Source organism: Symphodus melops, assembly GCF_947650265.1.
Source record: "Symphodus melops genome assembly, chromosome: 4".
In the NCBI taxonomy this organism is placed as follows: domain Eukaryota; kingdom Metazoa; phylum Chordata; class Actinopteri; order Labriformes; family Labridae; genus Symphodus; species Symphodus melops.
In genome coordinates this window covers 6,712,242-6,732,530 of record NC_136694.1, presented here as the reverse complement: position 1 = coordinate 6,732,530, position 20,289 = coordinate 6,712,242, and the positions used below count along the sequence as shown (strand labels likewise).

General features: G+C 37.7%; 1 protein-coding gene across 2 annotated transcripts in view; it reads right to left on the bottom strand.

Annotated features, from left to right (window-relative positions):
* The window catches only part of pdzrn3b (PDZ domain containing RING finger 3b), a 131,020-nt gene that overhangs the window by 7,219 nt on the left and 103,512 nt on the right, over positions 1-20,289 (bottom strand). For both annotated transcript variants that reach the window (XM_079341486.1, XM_079341485.1), the window contains exons 4-7: positions 7,303-7,553; positions 6,509-6,596; positions 1,005-1,103; positions 854-916 (exon numbers count right to left, since the gene is read on the bottom strand). In XM_079341486.1, coding sequence (XP_079197612.1) covers positions 854-916; positions 1,005-1,103; positions 6,509-6,596; positions 7,303-7,553 — 501 coding nt within the window. The remainder of the gene's footprint in view (positions 1-853; positions 917-1,004; positions 1,104-6,508; positions 6,597-7,302; positions 7,554-20,289) is intronic.

The following is a 20,289-nucleotide window of genomic DNA, read 5'->3' as shown; positions in this document are numbered from 1 at the left end:
CCCCAATGAAGCTGTCAACCATCCCCGCGTCCTCCTCTCCATCCCCCATTTTGCAATCCCACCCAACCAGGTCCAGCACCGTAACAGCACTGAAGCAGCTCTGATGGATGTAACCTACTGTTACCATTCTAGTCAGGTTTCTTGTATTATGGGATTATTCCATCTAGTCCTAAAATTGAACTCAATTTGGCTGGACGGCCAGGTCTAGGAAGAGTTCTGGTTGTCTCAAACTTCTTCCATTTAAGGATTATGGAGGTCACTGTGCTCTTAGGAACCTTAAGTGCTGCAGAAATTCTTTTGTAACCTTGGCCAGATCTGTGCCTTGCCACAAGTCTCTGAGCTCCTGGGCAGTTACTTTGACCTTATGATTCTCATTTAATCTGACATGCACTGTGAGCTGTAAGTTCTTTTCTAGGCAGGTGTGTGTCCAATCAGTTTAATAAAACACAGCTGAAACTCCAAAGAAGGAGCAGAACCATTTCAAGGAGGATCAGAAGAAATGGAAAGCATGGAAATTAAATATGAGTGTCATAGCAAAGGGTCTGAATACTTGACCATGACCATGTGAGCGTACATTAATGAGAAATAAAATGAACTTTTTTGATTTTAGCAAATGGCTGCAATGAAACAAAGAGTGACAAATTTAAAGGGGTCTGAATACTTTCCGAACCTACTGTACATGATTGTTTAAACACAATCTGTACATTTCTGTGTACAAATTGTCGACAGCCATGTACCTAATTGATTTACATTTTCAAAACTGACAATTGATCCACAAATATTTATCGTAGAAAACTACATTAAATGAATAGCAAAAAGATGAGTTGAAGTCCGGTGATTACAGTCAACTAACCTGAATAATTTTGTCCCCTTCTCTTATTCTACCATCCTGTGCAGCAATGCTGTTGGGATCAATCTAAAAAACAAAGAAAAAGAGAGACAGATTAAGAGGTGGCATTAACTTACTATTGAGAGATGGTTATAATCCAACCAGAATTGCATACCTCGCTAACGTAGATTCCAGTTTCGTCCTCATCATCAGTCCTGTAACAGATAGTCAGACCAAGCTTGTCCTGGATATTTGCTCTGTATAGATGCACTTCCTGTAAACACACATGCACAAATGAATATGTAATCACACATTTGAAATGACATACAGTATCTACACTATATACTGCTAAAAAAATAATGTGAACTCTAAAATATCATATCCTAGATCTGAACGAGTGAAGTATTCTTATTAAATATTTTGTTCTTTAGATAGTTGAATGTGCTGACAACAAAATCACACAAAAAGGTAGGTGTTGGATGGTCTCCTTAGGGATCTCCTCCCAGACCTGAACTAAAGCATCTGTCAACTCCTGGACAGCCCGTGGTGCATTGTGGCATTGGTGGATGGAGCGAGACATGATGTCCCAGATGTGCTCAATTGGATTCAGGCCTGGGGAACAGGAGGGCCAGTCCATAGCATCAATGACTTCATCTTGCAGGAACTGCTGACACACTCCCACCGCATGAAGTCTAGCATTGTCTTGCATTAGGAGAAACCCAGGGTCAACCGCAGCAGCATATGGTCTCACAAGGGGTCTAAGGATCTCATCTCTGTACCTAATGGCAGTCACCCTACCTCTAGTGAGCACATGGAGGGCTGTGTGGCCCCCCAAAGAAATTTCACCCCACACCATTACTGACCCACCGCCAAACCGGTCAGTCTGGAGAGTGTTGCAGGCAGCAGAACGTTCTCCACGGCGTCTCCAGACTCTGTCACGTCTTTCACATGTGCTCAGTGTGAACCTGCTTTCATCTGTGAAGAGCACAGGGTGCCAGTGGCGAATTTGCCAATCTTGGTGTTCTCTGGCAAAAGCCAAATGTCTTGCATGGTGTAGAGCTGTAAGCACAACCCCCACCTGTGGACGTCGGGCCCTAATACCACCCTCATGGAGTCTGTTTCTGACTGTTTGAGCAGACACATGCACACCTGCTGGAGGTCATTTTGCGGGGCTCTGGCAGTGCTCCTCCTGTTCCTCCTTGCACGAAGGCAGAGGTAGTGGTCCTGCTGCTGGGGTTGTTGCCCACCTACGGCCTCCTCAACGTCTCCTGATGTACTGGCCTGTCTCCTGGTAGCGCCTCCATGCTCTGGACACTACGCTGACAGACACAGCAAACCTTCCTGTCACAGCTCGCATTGATGAGCTGCACTACCTGAGCCACTTGTGTCAGTTGTTGGCTCTGTTTCATGCTACCACGAGAGTGAAAGCACCGCTAGAATTCAAAAGGGATCAAAACATCAGCCAGAAAGCATCGGAACTGAGAATTGGTCTGGGGTAACCACCTGCAGGACCACTAGTTTATTGGGGGTGTCTTGCTAATTGCCTATAATTTCCATGTGTTGTCTATTCCATTTTCACAACAGCATGTGAAATTGATTGTCAATCAGTATTCCTTCCTAAGTGGACAGTTGGATTTCACCGAAGTGTGATTGACTTGGAATTACATTGTGTTGTTTAAGTGTTCCCTTTGTTTTTTTGAGCAGTGTCCATTTGAAAGCATGTTTTTCTCTGAAGTATTTTAAAAAGAATTTCATTTCCGGTGTTTGTTTTCTGGACATCCTAAACAAAATAGATGTAATGGGGTTAAAGAGTAATGATGCTCCATAAATCACTGTTCTGACTCTTTCAGTTGGATGCAGGAAAGCAATATTCTTTCTCAGAGGTCAACTGATAGAATGTGAGATAATGCTGTGGACTGCAAATGGACCTGCCTTGGAAACACTTTGTATCTAAAAGAGTATAAGAAAGATAACTTTATGAAAAGGTTATGAGGCAAATATAATGAAATAAATGTTTCACAGTGTTAAGGATAATAAGGGCTTTTTTTCCCCCTCATGTTTTTGTTTTATAAATGGCTTTGGACTGGTTTTAATGGGGTTCCCATTAATGGGTTTAAACTGTGTTTTATTCTGGGCTATCTGTTAGTCTTAAATGCACCATTTCTGAGGTAGTAAGGTCCTTTACCTGCTTTTTGTTAAAGAGCATATTGCAAGTTAAAGACAAAACTTAACTAATCATAGGAAAATACGTTAACAATACTGTTTTTAAAGAAATTCTGAAATTAATAACCCACAGGGTCTCCTGGAGACGTTTTAGTACGTGTTCGCACGTCTTTGCTTTTTACTTCCGCATTCGGCTGTGACGTAACATGAGGGAGTCCCGCTGAATCCCCGTCTGTTTAACATAGAAAAGCATGGATCCGAGTGTCACTCCCGTCAATAAATAGGAAGAAAATATGTATTCCTTTACATATAATGGTGTGCTGGATTATTATTCTGAACCTGTTAGATGTGATAGAGAGCAGAAACAGGCAGGATTAGAGGAATAACGGCCTCAGGAGAGAAGTGAAGTTGTGGTGTGAGGAGAGACCCGGAGCAGGCGTCCTGCTGAGTGACAGGTGTCAGCTCGCCATATATGGGCGAGTGCTGTGTTCACATCAGCATATGTAAAGTTTGTAATCACATTCAATCAATTAAAAAACAATTTGTAGAAGGTGCAAGTGCCGATCATTCCCCTTTACATTGTATGGGAGTTGCTCGTAAAAATGGCAAATCTGTACAACGTATTACGGTACCGCGCTGTGTGTGCGCGCGCGCGACAGAGAGAGAGAGAGAGAGAGAGAGAGAGAGAGAGAGAGAGAGAGAGAGAGAGAGACAGACAGACATAGAACCCGATTACACGGCCTGTGCAAATGCAGCACCATGTCTTTATTGTTTATTCCTCATGCAGCTCAGTGCTCACGTTGTTATAGAAAATACAGTGTATGGTGCAGGATTCTCCTGACGTGAGTTCACAGCGCACGTAATCCACACAAACATGCACAACAGCGCACACACTCCACAGTTTAATGCGTGCACATATATTAGGCTACTACAAAAAGTTTAAAGTTTTAATGGGATAGAGGACCGACAGAAGTAAAGGTTGTGTTTCTGTTTGTTTCCAAACTGCGCGTTCCGTCTTTCCCCACTGCGCACACACACACACACACACACACACACACACACACACACACGCTCTCTTGTAACAGAGTTGGATTTATAATAAATCGTATGACTACATATATTAATACAGACTGTCCGGTGTCTATTACGCGCAAACTAGAGAATACAACAGAGGATTCCAGCAGATCAAATCATTAAATGCTTGTCTGCGTATATAATATTTGATGTTAAACACCCAGAGATTTAAATCATTAATAAAGAAACGCTTTTGTGTCTGATGCCGAAATATTCAACGTGTCTGTTCGATTGTTTCTGAGGTTGTGGGAATAATTCACCAAAAAACACTTTGAATAATCAAGCCACTTACACTGTGCACCCGAATGTGCGCCGCGCAAATTACAAACTATAGCAGGGAGGCATCTCACTCACTACCACGTATCATTACACCTCTTTAATCATGTGAGGTTTTAGCGTGTTTTTTGTGCTTTAATTCTTTTGTGCTGCCTTCTAAATGTTTGTTTATAAAGTGTTTCATGCTCTCGGTGCAAGACAAGTTCCCCCAGGGGCAATAAAGGCTTCATTCATTCATTCATACACGTACGCATAAAGCCATCAAAGCAGAGTAACAGAACACGACTCCCTTACGTTACGTCATATGACGCGTTGTTGAAAAAAAGCAGTTCTAAACAGCTACGCTAAAAACAGCCACTTTCTCCTCTAAATTAGAGCACTTATGTTTTGAAGAACATACAGAAAATTGATGTACTCATTCTACAGCCCTTATCTGACAACATGAAGTGTTAATCTCAACTTTTTTTTAACCTGCAATATGCTCTTTAAGTGTCTCGAGATAACATCTGTTATGAATTGATGCTATACAAATAAAGATTAATTGATGATTGATTGAGGTGCGCACACAACGGTGCTATGTCGCCTTTAAATGATGCATTCAGCGTCGGCTAAGAGAGGACCTGTAGACATTGACTTGGAAGCTACTTGACTCATCCGCCGACTCAAAACCCATGTAATTGATGGAAGATAGCCTTGCATCTTTTTATTTAATCCAACTAAAACAAAAAACAGACATCATTCATCACAATACTGTCCAGTGCAATCAAGGGATGATGGTGGCCTGGCAGACTGGTATGTGGTTGAGCTGACCCAGCTTTATGATTTTGTCGTCATGAGAACCATTACTTTTTGTCACAGTCATCTCTTGAACTTAATGTCACACTTCAGGTTTTGTTTAATTTATACATTATTTGATCCCCTGCTGAGCCTGAGCACTGAGGATGTGTCATGAATGGGTCTTCCAGCATGACAACGACCCAAAACATACGGCAAAGTCAACATAAGGTTACAGGACTAGTCTGAGTGCCTCCCGGGCACAAAACCCATCTGTGGGAGGCAGAATTCATGTTGGTCTGTCGAGGACCAAATACTTATTTCCTTTGATCAAATGCTAGGGAATTTATAACTTTATATAATGTTTGGACTTTTCTTTTTGATATTCTGCCTCCGTTTGTTAAAATAAAAGTACCACAAAAATTATAGACTGCTCAATTTTTTTGTAATTGGTCAAACTTACAAAATCAGCAGGGGATCAAATAATTATTTCCTCCACTGTACGTGTGTCCGTGCTAACTCATAAAGATAACACACAAGTTAGTATGATTTATTGAGTTTAAATTATGAGCATTTAAAATGCTACCATCCCTGTGTTAGTTGAAGAACTTTGTCTTACTCTCACTATTGAAGGAAACAATACAATACTTACCATCAGGAAGGCTCAGTAAGCTACACAGCAGTTTGCCTTTGCAGTAATTGGATGTAAAAAAATGTATGACAATTATTTGCACAAACCTATTCAACTTAAATGATGCAAGGATTTTCACTAAGCACTCTTACATTATTATTAGACTGAAGAGTCACTCGATTACTAGGCAACCACCAGCACCTTTCACTGCAATTTTTAAAAAATGTATAACAAAAAAAGGCAATGTGAAAGGAAGGACAGAATATTATAGTTCAGTTCTTTATTTTATTTTTAATTTTTCTATTTGGTTGTGGCCTACAGTATGAAGCATTTAATGAGAATTTTTGTATTTCAGGATGCTTGTTAGCTCTTAACCCCTTGACGTCTGAATTTGTTTCCAAGTATTAAAACATATTTTTTACATGTGTTTCTGCTGTAGTAGGTGCTATATTAAGTTGAGAACGTTTATTTGAAAATAGTACATAAATAGATAGTAGATAAAAAATAGCACATACATAGCACATAAAACGGATGTGTTTCTGTCTCCGACTGGTCCTATGACAATCTAATGCTTGCAAAAGTTTCCTAGGTATGTATTGAAGGTGCATCAACCGGCAGTGAGTGGAATACGGACACTATTTTGCTGCATTTGGAGCGGAAGCAGTTTTGAAACACAGTGGTTATTATCACAAAAGAAAAATGCAATACTGTCAGTACGTAGGATTAATTGAAAGGTGATTAAAGAAAGAAGTAATTTTAACCTCATATTCCAGCTCCTCTCGCTCCATGTCCTGCTGCATTGCCTCGAGGAAGTCATTTGAATCAAAGTTCTCATGTCCTGGAGGATGCCTGAGAAAAGAGATAAGACAAACTAAAAATGTGGAATATAAATAGGAAAACCATAAATTAAAAAGGAGAGAAAACATGCATTAAAATATGAATGCAGAAAGGGCTACTGAGAAAAAGTGTATATTTATCAACTTTGACATTTGAAAATAAATTCTGACTTTAAAATTGGAAATTCATATTTTAGTCTTAAATCCTTGTGCAAGCAAGTCAGAATTCTGGCTGTCATCTCAATTTTCTAAAAAAAAAGAATGTCTGAATACTGAAAATAAAGGCTGGACTAAAAAAATGTTTTCAGTGGTTCCTATCCTCTTTTATATGTACACAGTTGTCGATAATGACATTTTTCGAGGCGTTTTAAGTGCTAGTTACATATCATAATTGGTAGCAATTAGAACTAAATGAAGAAATCATGCTTGTATCAGATTTAAGTAAAGTAACACCCAGACATAAAAGAAATAAAAAAAATATTAATTTCATTGAGAAATATTTCAATTAACCTATTAATTTGGAATGGGATACTGTCTTTCTAAATATAACCACTCATTAAATTAAAATGTAAAAAAAATATCTAGCAACAAATATATTATAATTTTTTTTGGCTTAAGGTATTCTTAACTGAAAAGAGTTGACTATTCTTCTTAACAGGGCAAACTCTGGGCCCATTAAAATAGGGCATCTCCCAAAGTTCTAAACCGAGCATGCTTACTCCTCTGGAAGCAGGAATTCCTCCAGCTCTGTCATTGGGAGTGATGAAGGGAGCATTGTAAGAGCCACAATGTGCTGAAGGGTGATGTCGGTCTGAGTGCTGACATCTAAGATCTGGGAATCATCAGGCTGGCTGATCAGTTTACAACTTGGGGTCTTGCGCAGAACCTGGACCACTACAGGCTCCTTTGCGGTGCAGAAGGTCTTAACTGCCTGATCATGGGTGGACTTGGAGAGATCCTTGCCATTGACCTTCAAGAATAATCCGACAAAAGCTTGATTAAGAATGAGAATCGGGAACAAAATGAAAAGGACATATGACAGATACAATTATTATGACAATTATAGGTTATAACAGGGGCCCCTCAGCAAAGGATACTTTTGACCTCTTTTCACAAAGGATAGAATAAGTGTCAGATACCAACCTGCAAAAATTCTTCTAGGCAAAAAGTAACAACAGGTCCAAGAAAAGAGGCTCATTTTGTGTGTTTGAGCCAATTGATACCTGCTCTTGGTAGAATGTGTTAGGGAATTGATTGCACAGACAAACAAGATTCTCTTTTTGAGCAGTAATCCACCACAGTATGCCTATTACTTTTTGTGAACTTCATTTTGCTAAAGCCTTGAAAAACTAAATTCACAGATCAAAACACACTGCCTGACCCTGGATTTGTTTCACATTAAAAACTGTCCTCTGTTATTCATTATTTATTAAAGGCACAACATGTCCCTTATTGACAATAACAACAGAGATTCAACCTCAGAAAGAGTGCCCCACAACCTATTCAACTGAAGCGTCATATGCATCATGGATCATATTTGCTTCCCAATTATGGCAAACTCATTGGACTTTTTGACACCTGTAAGCAATTAATTCATATTATTTCTTACAACATACTACAGTAACATATTTTTATGTCACAACCAGAGTTGACAAGCTTTCTTTTAAAGCAAACCATTTTATTTTATTAACTACCATCCATTACAACAGTAAAAACAATAGGGTAATTTAAGAGCGGTAATTTAAGAGGTGTTAGTTTAAATAAATATGATTGCAACTTATACTGTTAAATATTCAGAGAATTATGTCAACTGACTAAAAATGATTTGTTTTTAGATTTCATAATTTTTGTATTTTTATTTAAAACCTAAAGGCCATTTTTGTGCTGACTTTTCTTTCTCTCTCATGACACTCAGTGTAAAAGTGCTTTGAGTGGTCAGAAGACTAAAAAAAGCATTATACAGGCTCAGGTCCATTCACCATAGTGCTGACCCTCCAAAGAGCACTAAATACAGCAGGTTAACCCTTCAAAATAGCTGGCCAGCTAGCAAACAGGATGGTGATGAACTTCTAAATTATGTGATAAATGAAGTGTATCTACATTAAATAGCTATTTTCCAGTCATCTGACCACTCAAAGTTCCACAGCAAAGTGTAACCACCTATTCAAACACCGGTGGCAGACGATGCTATATGCAAGTGCACATCAGTGTTAACTAAATCAGTATTAAATGGCTTTGTCATTTTGTCTGACAGGATTTTAACCCACACTAAAGCTTTATGAAAACAAAGAGAACAAACTTTTCGGAGCTTGATAGATTAATCTGTCCTTATTGCATCCCAACCTGTCGGAGTCCCACGCTCTCTTAAAAGGGGCAAACTAGCTGGACCTGCACTCTGACTGTGTTGTTTCATTAAAGTGCTGCAGCGCCTGCAATGAAAAGAGATCACTCTGTATATTTGTTCTTTGGCACCACCTGCCAGGTAAAGGGCAAATAATGAAACCATTGCTGTCCAAGAGAAAAATAGACAAATTGTAATTTTGTAAGCTTCTGGTTTTATTGCTACTGAAAAAGGAGATCTCTTTATTTCACAATAAACTACTTTGAGACCAGAGCCAACTGATAGAAAGGTAGAATATATATCGTATTTATTACAATCCTTCATGTTTTTCAATAGAAAATGAAGTCTATGTTGTGTTTGGTCAAATAATGTAAGCATTTAATGATAAATATCCTGAACCAAGAATGTATTTTCAATTACAGGATTGGGAAAAAATAATGACTATTTTTGTTATCAAGATATCTGTTCCTTTTTCTTTAATTATAGCTAAAAACAAAATATTTAATCTGCTTGATAAAAGTCAATTAACTGGATAGCTGTTTGGCACATACATTAATTCATTCAGATAGAGATAGTATCCAGGTAATGTTTAGGAGGTATGTAGAAAGTTAAAGCCTCAACTGTTGACACTCTCTTTGTGTTAATGATGCATTTTTAACACATGCTCTATTTTCTTTTGAAGCAAAAATTTACTAGCATACAAGCATCAAACTGTTAAACATTAATTCTAGTGAACTTCAAGCAAAGACCACAAACCTCAGTATCAGCATTCAGGTGATGATGAGTAAGTGAACAGTAATTTACAGAGGTTAGCAGACAAAGTATTGGCCCTTGTTACCAACCAATCCTTTAAAATCACCTTAAAAACTCTTTTTTCCCCCAATAAACCAAACAATACTGCCTTGTTGGCGCCCTAATGTGTTTCCTAAAAGTATGCAACGTTTGAACATCAAAGAATCTGAGGATTGTGACATAAAATACACCATTGATGCTGTAAAAGCAGAAGCACTGGTCTTACATTCCCTTCACTTTCAATGAATATTAATTGATTAGATAAGATGCAAACGGCAGGTTCTTCTAGTTGCAGCCCAGCAATAACAACTCCTCAAAACACAGCCAAAAGATCGACTTCTGCCAAGGTTTTGGCTGTATCTCTGCACTCAGCCTTCTCTCTCTCCCAGACACCCATACCCTTTCTCAACTCACATTCTCCCTCCTTCTCTGACGGTATTTCAGCCTTTTGCTGAGCTTACTGAGGCCAGTGCCAGGGCTTGGCTATTGGGTTCATAAAGAGCTACTCATTGATTGTGCATGGTGTGGGGGGGAATTCCTTGGGGTTCACCATTAAGGATACATAATGTGGTATGTATTTTTTAATCTACCATAATTAACATAATTATGTAAAGCTAAACCCATGCAAGACTTTTTATTTCTTGACAAAAATAATGTACAGCTGAATAGTGGTACCAAAAGCTTGTTTACAGTTCTTGTCAGTGTAAGACAGGCATGCCCAAAGTCTGGCCTCCGGGCCAAATCCAGCCCGTGTCCAAATTTCCACCGGCCCAAAGCATCCCGCCATAAAATCAATAATATGTGGCCCGCCAGCACAGTTTCCCACAGTAAACAATACACACATCAAAAACAGGGATTCTATATTTCACCACAGGGTAGCAGTAGACCTGTGGCCGCCGTCTCGTCGTGTGAACTTTTACTGCCATGGTATGTTTTTAGGATCCTAATGACGCTCCAGACCACCTGCAGCTGGAGCTCATTGACCTGCAGTGTGACACGGAGTGTCACAGTCGCCACCAACAACTCGCTCTCATCAACTTTTACCGCCAGCTGGACAAAGACAGATTCCAAGAGATTCGGACATTTGCTAAGAAAATGCTGAGCTTGTTTGGCTCGACATGCAAGAAGACATTCTCCATTATGAACATTAACAAGAACTGTGTGTGGACAAGATTAAGTGACTCTCACCTGCGTGACATTTTGCAAAACCACTGCTTTTGAGCCAGACCTGGCCTGTTTACTGCAGTTGAAACACCAATATCACCCTTCACATTAATGCAGGTACATTTTTTTATTCTTCTGGAGGAGAATAAATTACAAAGTCCCAGTGAATTAATTTTTTTGTGATAATCAAACCACAGTTTTGTCAAATTTCGGTCATTTGACTTGACTATACTATTTGTCAAAATGCACTGGGATATGATTTGTTAAAACAAAATCAATAAAAATATGTTTCCAAAAAAATCTGTCAACTTTTTATAGAATAGTTTTTATAGAATATTTGCATTTGATTTATTATTATTTTAACCTTTAACGTTCCTGGTAATGCAATTGACAACAGATTCTCATTTGCAATTTCGACCGAGCTGCAGACAGCAATGTGCTATAGTTACATATTTACATGGTAATTTACAATGGTAATGGTTCTATGAATGTCAGACTAAATGGTTGGCCCCCATACATTTTCATCTGACCAAATCTGGCCCTTTTTGCAAAAAGTTTGGACACCCCTGGTGTAAGAGATCAATCTGTTACAACAGATAAAACAGTAAATATTGGGACTCATGCTTCCAAAACTGTGCTCTACTTTGTTAAAGCAAAATCCTTTCTATACTCCAATGAAATTAACTCATGACTCAAGCAGGAAGATACGATGAACATTCTTTCTTTGTATATTTATCTTAAAATACACAGGTGCAAAGAAACATTCATAAGATAAAAATCTATACTGGCTCTATGTTTTCGGTTAAACAATTATCATTTGATATCATTAGGCCAGATGTGTGTTGATTCCTATCTCTCCACAATTTTCGTGTTCAGTACTTATCGGAGAATGTTAGCTTGGTAGTGTGGTTCAAAAGTTTCTATCAAGCAATTTGCATTTGGCAGTTGAGGTGGTTATAAAATGAGGTATCATATTAAATTGCCTTTCTATTAGGCTTCCCACCTCTTAAAATCATAGAATCACTTGAAGGGGAACGAGGCTAACAATAAAATAAAATTAAAATCCCACAAAAACTTTAATCCAACAGATTACAGGACAATCTTCAGTTTTCAAGTGCGATTTTTGAAGGTTTCTGTGAGCTCAAAAACCCCACTGGCCTTACATGTGCTCGGCTCAAACTTTCATCCTTCAGCATTACAACATTTTTTTTTTAAAACCTCACATTAACTGTACTGCTTTGCCTGGGGCTGGAATCAGTGGAGGGTGCTCTTGCCAAGCTAATCTTTCTTTAACACTTAGATAATCCCTTTCACAAAATACAAGGAAGAAAGCATTCTTATATAAACAATTGTAATACAGGGTTAAGGTTGTTTGTAAAGACAAGAAATATTACAGCCCTATATCTGGCATTCATTGTGGAACTTGGGTGCTGTGGATTTGATCTACTGTATCTGGAGCTATATTATTCATTTTCATAGAGCCAACTTTATGTAGTTTCTGTATCCTACTGGGCTCATTGTAAAGTCATGGCTTGAACTCGAGCAACAATGGAGTCAGCGGGTGATTGCAAGATAGGCTGAGAATAATACACATTTTCATTTTCTATTTTCTTCTATTAATATAGTACTAATATAAGATTTATAACAAAATTGTTGACCCTAAAATCACAGCTCATTGTTATATATTGACAATTACACCAAATACATAATCTTCCATTCCATTTCTCAGGCTTACGCCTGCAAGCAGTTTCAAGCAGGCAATGTGAACAGCACTGATTTCACACTGACGGTTGTCTCTCTTCACAATCACCTGAAAAACAAATCTTTACAAATTAGCAGTCTATTTAAGTTGCAATATTTGAGTCCGCTCTCTCTGATCTCAGAACCCTGCACCAGGATTGCACTTTTACTTACAACACACAATGTTCTGCTGCTGCAATAATTGAACTTAAAAGTTCTAGAAAACTGTCTGTCTTAACAAACAGTTTTACTCACAGCAGAGGTTGGAAAAGTTTTATTCCTAAGAAACACCAGACTGATTAAACATCAGTGTATTGTCATTAATAAAGTGCTTATTTTGAATTCTGACTATCATCATGACTTCTATCATCATATTACAAAAGATGCAGAAGTGATCTGAAATTGCAACATACAGTATATCAGTAAATGTTATTACGGTTTTTAGATAAAATCAGGATGAGGGTATGTCCTTGTTTATGTGCTGGTCCTTTAACATGCTGTAAGAATTCAAATGTTCAGTACATTTAGTCCAGAATTCTGGGGTTGTTGATGCGAATATTAAAGTCACAAAAATGACAATGTAGTCAGTCAATAGAAATTATTGAACAAAGTTAAAAAAAAATCATCAATAAAATTGTTTAAAATAAAACGAACGGATGGGAGACACCATAAAAAATGTTTTCTTCAATCAGTTTTACCCCTAACCAATTCAGATGAATACCATCATCTCAGAATAATGCATTTCTGCTCTGAAGAGCAGCAACTGAGCAGAGATTAACCCCGTATTACATCACAAATCTGCCCTAAGCCCTTGTCCTCTGCCAATACATGTACCACAGAGATTTGGACTGTAGAATCCTGGCTCATGGCATACACACAAATTCACACATGTTAGAAAGCACACTTAAAGACATTCTAACATTAACGCAGAATCCCTTAAAAAACATGTATGATAAGTGAACCATGCAGAGATAGAAGCAGGACCATTCGGCTTCCGCTTCAGTTTAGAAGTCTGTTTTTCAATTATAGCCAGACAAAAACAACCTTTTGCAAGCTGTGATTACATGACGAATCTCTAGTTAAGAGACGTAATGTTATATGAAAGCTAGCGAGGATGTGTCAAACTTAGGGTAAAGTTGCTTGGTCAGACAGTACAAAGAAGGGGAAAAAAGAGACAATTTATTAGAAATAATTAGTAATAGATATGCCACTCAAACACTCTTTAATCGTGTCAAATCGCTTAACAAATTCAGGCAAAATGTCTTTCTTAAATATATACACTGCTCAAAAAAATAAAGGGAACACTAAAATATCACATCCTAGATCTGAACGAGTGACGTATTCTTATTAAATACTGTTCTTTACATAGTTGAATATGCTGACAACAAAATCACACAAATATGATGAATGGAAATCAAATTTATTAACCAATAGAGGTCTAGATTTGGAGTGTAACTAAAAATTAAAGTGGAAAAACTCACTGCAGGCAGATCCAACTTTGATGTAATGTCCTTAAAACAAGTCAAAATGAGGCTCAGTAGTGTCTGTGGCTTCCACGTGCCTGTATGACCTCCCTACAACGTCTGGGCATGCTCCTGATGAGGTGTCGGATGGTCTCCCGAGGGATCTCCTCCCAGACCTGAACAAAAGAATCTGCTAAGGCTGAACAATTTTAGGAAAAGATTTTCTGGCAGAAATTGCGATTTTGATTTTTATCACGATTTTCTTCAAATCAAGCTTGTGCAATGTTCTCAATGTACCGTAACATTTACAAACATGACAGGAAATTACATCATACCAGTTAAAACTTGAAATGCCAGAACTCTAAATTATTAGAATCAAAACTAGAGTTAAGAATGAATTTCAAATGTATTTATTAAGAAGAAACACACAGACGGTGAGATGTTCTTGGTTTTAGTGTCAGTTTGACAGAAATCTGGTCAAGTGTTGATATATTTTGTGCCTTTGGGGTTGCCGTAGGCCGTATTTTGTGCCTTTGGGGTTGCCGTAGGCCGTGACTTAGTTCACTGAAGAGATAGATAGATAGATAGATAGATAGATAGATAGATAGATAGATAGATAGATAGATAGATAGATAGATAGATAGATAGATAGATAGATAGATAGATAGATAGATAGATAGATAGATAGATAGATAGATAGATAGATAGATAGATAGATAGATAGATAGATAGATAGATAGATAGATAGATAGATAGATAGATAGATAGATAGATAGATAGATAGATAGATAGATAGATAGATAGATAGATAGATAGATAGATAGATAGATAGATAGATAGATAGATAGATAGATAGATAGATAGATAGATAGATAGATAGATAGATAGATAGATAGATAGATAGATAGATAGATAGATAGATAGATAGATAGATAGATAGATAGATAGATAGATAGATAGATAGATAGATAGATAGATAGATAGATAGATAGATAGATAGATAGATAGATAGATAGATAGATAGATAGATAGATAGATAGATAGATAGATAGATAGATAGATAGATAGATAGATAGATAGATAGATAGATAGATAGATAGATAGATAGATAGATAGATAGATAGATAGATAGATAGATATTATTTATCCCAAGGGAAATTCAGGGCATCCATAATGCAACAAGAGAAGCCAACAATGTCTCCATATTTTCTTCTAGCCATACGGCCGAAACATTTGCCTGTGAGCGTCATTTTATGTTCCGATCTTGCATTGTTTCTTTTGAGTATGTTTAATAAGATTACAACGTGACATAATAACAATTGATCCATTCGCGATGCTAACCGCTAGCATTCCTATTCAAATTGTCATAGACGTTAGCATCAAGCTAGCGGGCTTTTCGGTTGTTTAGCATATTATGAGATGAATAACTCAAATGTTTTGATGTCTGTTTAGTTTTAGTTTTTGCTTCTTTTATTAAAGACTGGACAAAGAAACTTAACATCTTATGTCACGCAGGGGCAGAATAGACGGGTGTGTATGTGTAAATTGACACAAGAGCTCCTGGGTCAGTCGGGAGAAGCATTGCCAAAAACCTAGGGTCACCACCTGCAGAACCACTACTTTATTGGGGGTGTCTTGCTAGTTGCTTAGAATTTCCACCTGTTATCTATTCCATTTGCACAACAGCATGTGAAATTGATTGTCAATCAGTGTTGCTTCCTAAGTGGACAGTTTGATTTCACAGAAGTGTGATTGACTTGGAATTACATTGTGTTGTTTAAGTGTTTATTTTTTGGGCAGTAATAACACACCATATAGAGGTTTACTAACTGAATTCTCTAAGAAAATAAGGGTTTCTTTTAGTGAAAATTTGAAAAACATTTTCTTTTGGATTAAGGAATGGACGAGGACAGGGTGTAGCACGTCTTTCATTCGGAGATTATACACCTAATTTTTTTTTGATTAGGCACTATGTCCACATTTAGGCATACACACTTCTGTTAATACATCTATAATATTTGGTCATATGACATAAAAAATACATATTAATAATTAAGCTTAAAAAAATAAATAAAAAGACATTCCTAAAATAAAAAGCTATCTTAACTTCTGTTCATTGAAAAAAACATTTTCAGCTCTAAAACTGAGGAACAATCTGCCTCAGCATCTTAAACAGGCCTCTTTTCTTTCTATTTTTAAGTTTTAAATCTGTTTTTCTTGGGCTTTTTGACACCTAGTAAGATGTGTTTTTAATTTTTATTTTTGTGGCTGAGCTGGAAGCAGTGTTTATAATGGTGAAAGAAAATGTGGGAATCACAGAACCGTTTTTATTCTGCCAGCCATAAATTGACTTGCCTATTCTTATTATGCATTGTATGCATTTGCGCGGGAAAAGTCCTCTACTCACCCAACCGAATGTGTTTTTTCATTATGTTTGGGAAACACGACTAGAAATCAAGAAAGCAATCAAATACCATTATTTTTGTATTTCCAATATCAGTCTAAATTGAATTTCCCTTGGGATCAATAAAGTATCTATCTATCTATCTATCTATCTATCTATCTATCTATCTATCTATCTATCTATCTATCTATCTAAAGCCCTGTTTCCACCGAGTGGTTTGCATCAGTTCGTCTCGGTACGGCGCTCATTTTGGTGTTTACATACATTAATCCCGGGAAAGATTCACAAATAACCAATTCGTACCGTCCTACTTTTTGGGATCCTTCCGTTGGGGTGCCAAAAATATTGAGCCGACCTGAAAATGTGGAGCTAAACACTGCAGTCCGCTGATTGGTCGAAAGAATCGTCACTTCCCATGTGACATCCCGGCAAACAAACCTCCGCCGTGTTTAGCCTTCTCTGTAACAAAGCTTGATTCAGTTTTTGTAATAAAGAGTCACATGCCAGTGACAGAGTAGATGAATTGCTGGATGTCTTCCATTGTTGGTTTTGTTTGTGTCGCGTTTTTCTCCTTTGTGGAATTTATTAGTAAGCGATTAGCTGTTAGCTGCTATCATGTGATGCTATTACGTAGCGGCTATAGGCCTCCAGCCGACCAAATAGGGCAGGGGTGGCTGTGGAAACACAAACGGGATCAGGCTTAAACGAACCAAACTGTACTGATCTGCACCAGACTGCTGTGTGGAAACATGGCTTTACAGCACCACTAAGGTAAAAGAGGACAACAAAATGTATCAAGAAATAGGAGGTCAATTTTAGTTACATCTTATTTTGACAATTGCACAACATAAGGTGCCTGATCCCATGGGGTGGTTCCATTGTGGTTTTTGACTGTGGAATACCTGTAAAATTCTGCAGCAGATCCCAATTCTTTATGTGGGACTAGGTATTTCATTTCTCCTACATTCTTTTTTCTGTCCCCTTTCAAAAGCCCAGGTGGTCATTTTGGCAGAGAGAGGAAAGGAAGGAGAAATAAGAGGCAATGGAGCTACGGTAGCCAGTATCATAGCTCCAATTTCTTGAATTAGTGTTCATACATCCAGGCCCCTGGGGAAAACAGATATGTACCAAAACACATTTCTCGGAGTGTTCAGATGCCCACTGTCCCCACTTTAACAAGCATTTCTATATTTTTAGCCAAGCTGCTCAGAAAAGTAGAAACAGTAATGGAAGATGGGCAACTGGAAGGCATTAGTGCATTGTCTGTTTAGGCTTTCCTGTGAAGAGAAAGTTCAGACGAAATATCTCTGCTACACTACTTCCTTGCAAGAATGCGACGCCCAGGAGAGAGCACAGACTGGAGGACATAAGAAAGGCCAGAGTGTTGACAGTCCTGGAGGGGAAAACCCACCTGTTCAAACAGCCTGAGCTATCCTGAGGAAATGAAAACTTCCATCTCTGCAGAGCAGTGCACATCTTCGACATCAAATCCACTTTACTTCCTCTCTGGCTCAATCACCATCTTTTGTTTCCACAGCTGGCTCTAGGTCTGTTTCCTATGAATCGAAAAAAAATCTACATCTAACACAAAACCAAATACCAATCCAAATTAGAGTATTTTATTTTCAATTTTCCTTAAGTACACAGTCCCATGACTATAACATTATGGTACAAGACAACTTAGAGCAATTCACCACAGACCTTTGACACCCTTTTCAATTACAAACTCCGAAACAAAAAAGACGTCTTATGGGGTATATGACGTTTGTTAAAAAGCTGAATAACTGTGGCCCAGCAGAGGTGAAATCCTAAATGAAGTGAAAAACAGGGAATTCATGAACTATGACCGAACTTGACCTGTTAATGCATATTGAGTCACTGTCAAAAATGTATGCCTTTTAAATTCTAATTTTGAAAAAAATGTTTGACACAAGAGAGAGAGAGAGAGATTTGAATGTTCATACATTCCGCCCACTCACTTCACTTCACTTCAACCCCAGGTCAACCTAAAACCAGAGGGGGCAATGGAGCAGCACGTTCCCTGCCTGATTTGACAACTATAAAACAAGAATATTTCAATTGCTATCCACTTTCATACACAAGCTTGTATAAAAGTGGAAAGCAATTAAACTATTCCCATCAACCACCAGTGACATGTTTCCTTCATCTAAACTTATTGACTCATATGAGCCATAAGCACACTATGACCACCAGGGGTCACTAAATAACTCCAGATGTGTGGTTAAAATAGTAAATAGAACAGCTGCACAAGAGTAAAGAATGTTCATAGAAAACTGTTTTTTCCAGACACAAAACCTGCATGTAGGTCAACCTCCAGTCTAATTAGCCAAACTCTATAACACATTACATAAAAAAATATAAAACAAGGTTTAAACATAAAGAAAATACTTATTGAAGGAAGCGGAAATGTTTCCTTTTCCATATTTCTAGCCAAACTGAAACATTGTTTTGCCTTTTTACTTCTGTTGGTTATTCCGATGTAATTTTTCTCAACCTTTTCCTTTATACGATATAGGCCACAACCAGTTGGCGCCTGTTTTCGCCTCATGAAAACCTTGTTTTTAAGCTAAAAGACAAGTGAAAACTTCTTGGGACTCTCATTCTTTAAAAGAGTGTCAACTAACCATAGTTTGAGTTACTGTTTAACTCTGAGTAACTAGTCACAAATGTATTTGAATGATAAAAGAGATATTCTGTTAAACATTTCCTGTATTCTTTTAATAATTTCCACAGGGCGCAAAAAGTTAGAAAAAAACCCAACAACAACTGATCCCTGCTTGGTCTTTCCTCTAACCTTGCTTATTTACAAATTACCATTCTTTCGAAATTATCCAGGCTTTGGGTAGCAGTGCAGGAGTAGAAATCCCGTCTGCTATGGATGAAGGCTCTTTTATACTGTATCCAGATTACACAGCTCTAGAACACACTGTAATAGACGGTGGGGCCTTGAGGCATTCAGAGGGGGGAAGGGCATCAGATAAGCACTAACTCCTGGTAATGAAAGAATTGATGACCACGGATCCTCACATTACCTTTGAAGTTTCACCAGGAGGAAAAGTCTTCCTGCTGTTTAACCCTAAAATGTCAATTAAATTTCTCACATTGACACAAAACCCTTGACAACAGCCAAAAGTGAAGAGTAAAATGTTTTTGTTAACATTCTCATTCATTTAGTTTCAAGTTACACATAGTTCGTCTCTTCTGCTGAACTTTGGTTGCACTGCTTTAATAGAATCATAATAAAACAGTATTATTTATCACAAGGGTGAAATTTGAAAGGATGCACAGTTTTGTGAGAGGGTTTCATACTTTCTTAGGATTTATATGCATTTTCTATTGAGTAAACAGGAAGAGAAGCTTAGGAAAAAAATACAAGCTATTAACAGTGATATACTTTATTAACAAGTTCATCTGGCTTGCAAACAGTGGATATTTGATGAAGGGGCATTTTTGAGGGGGAAGTTGGGATCAAGTGAAGCTATCTAAAAGAAAAAAAAGGGGAAATAAGGAGGTAAATGTTATGACAGATGAAATTTCAGATCACAGATGGGGTTGGGACTTATCTACTGAACATCAAGGGGTAATAATAATATCCGAAATTGTGCTAACAAGCAGCCTATGGATTTTAAATTTACACACTGAACCACAAACACGTGGGCGACCATGATACATGGCATACAGACGAACAATATTTTTAGAAACCAGAAATGACCAAGACTGATATCTAAAGATCACTTAATACCATACATCACACGTATCTTCTACTTTTATTGTCATTGCA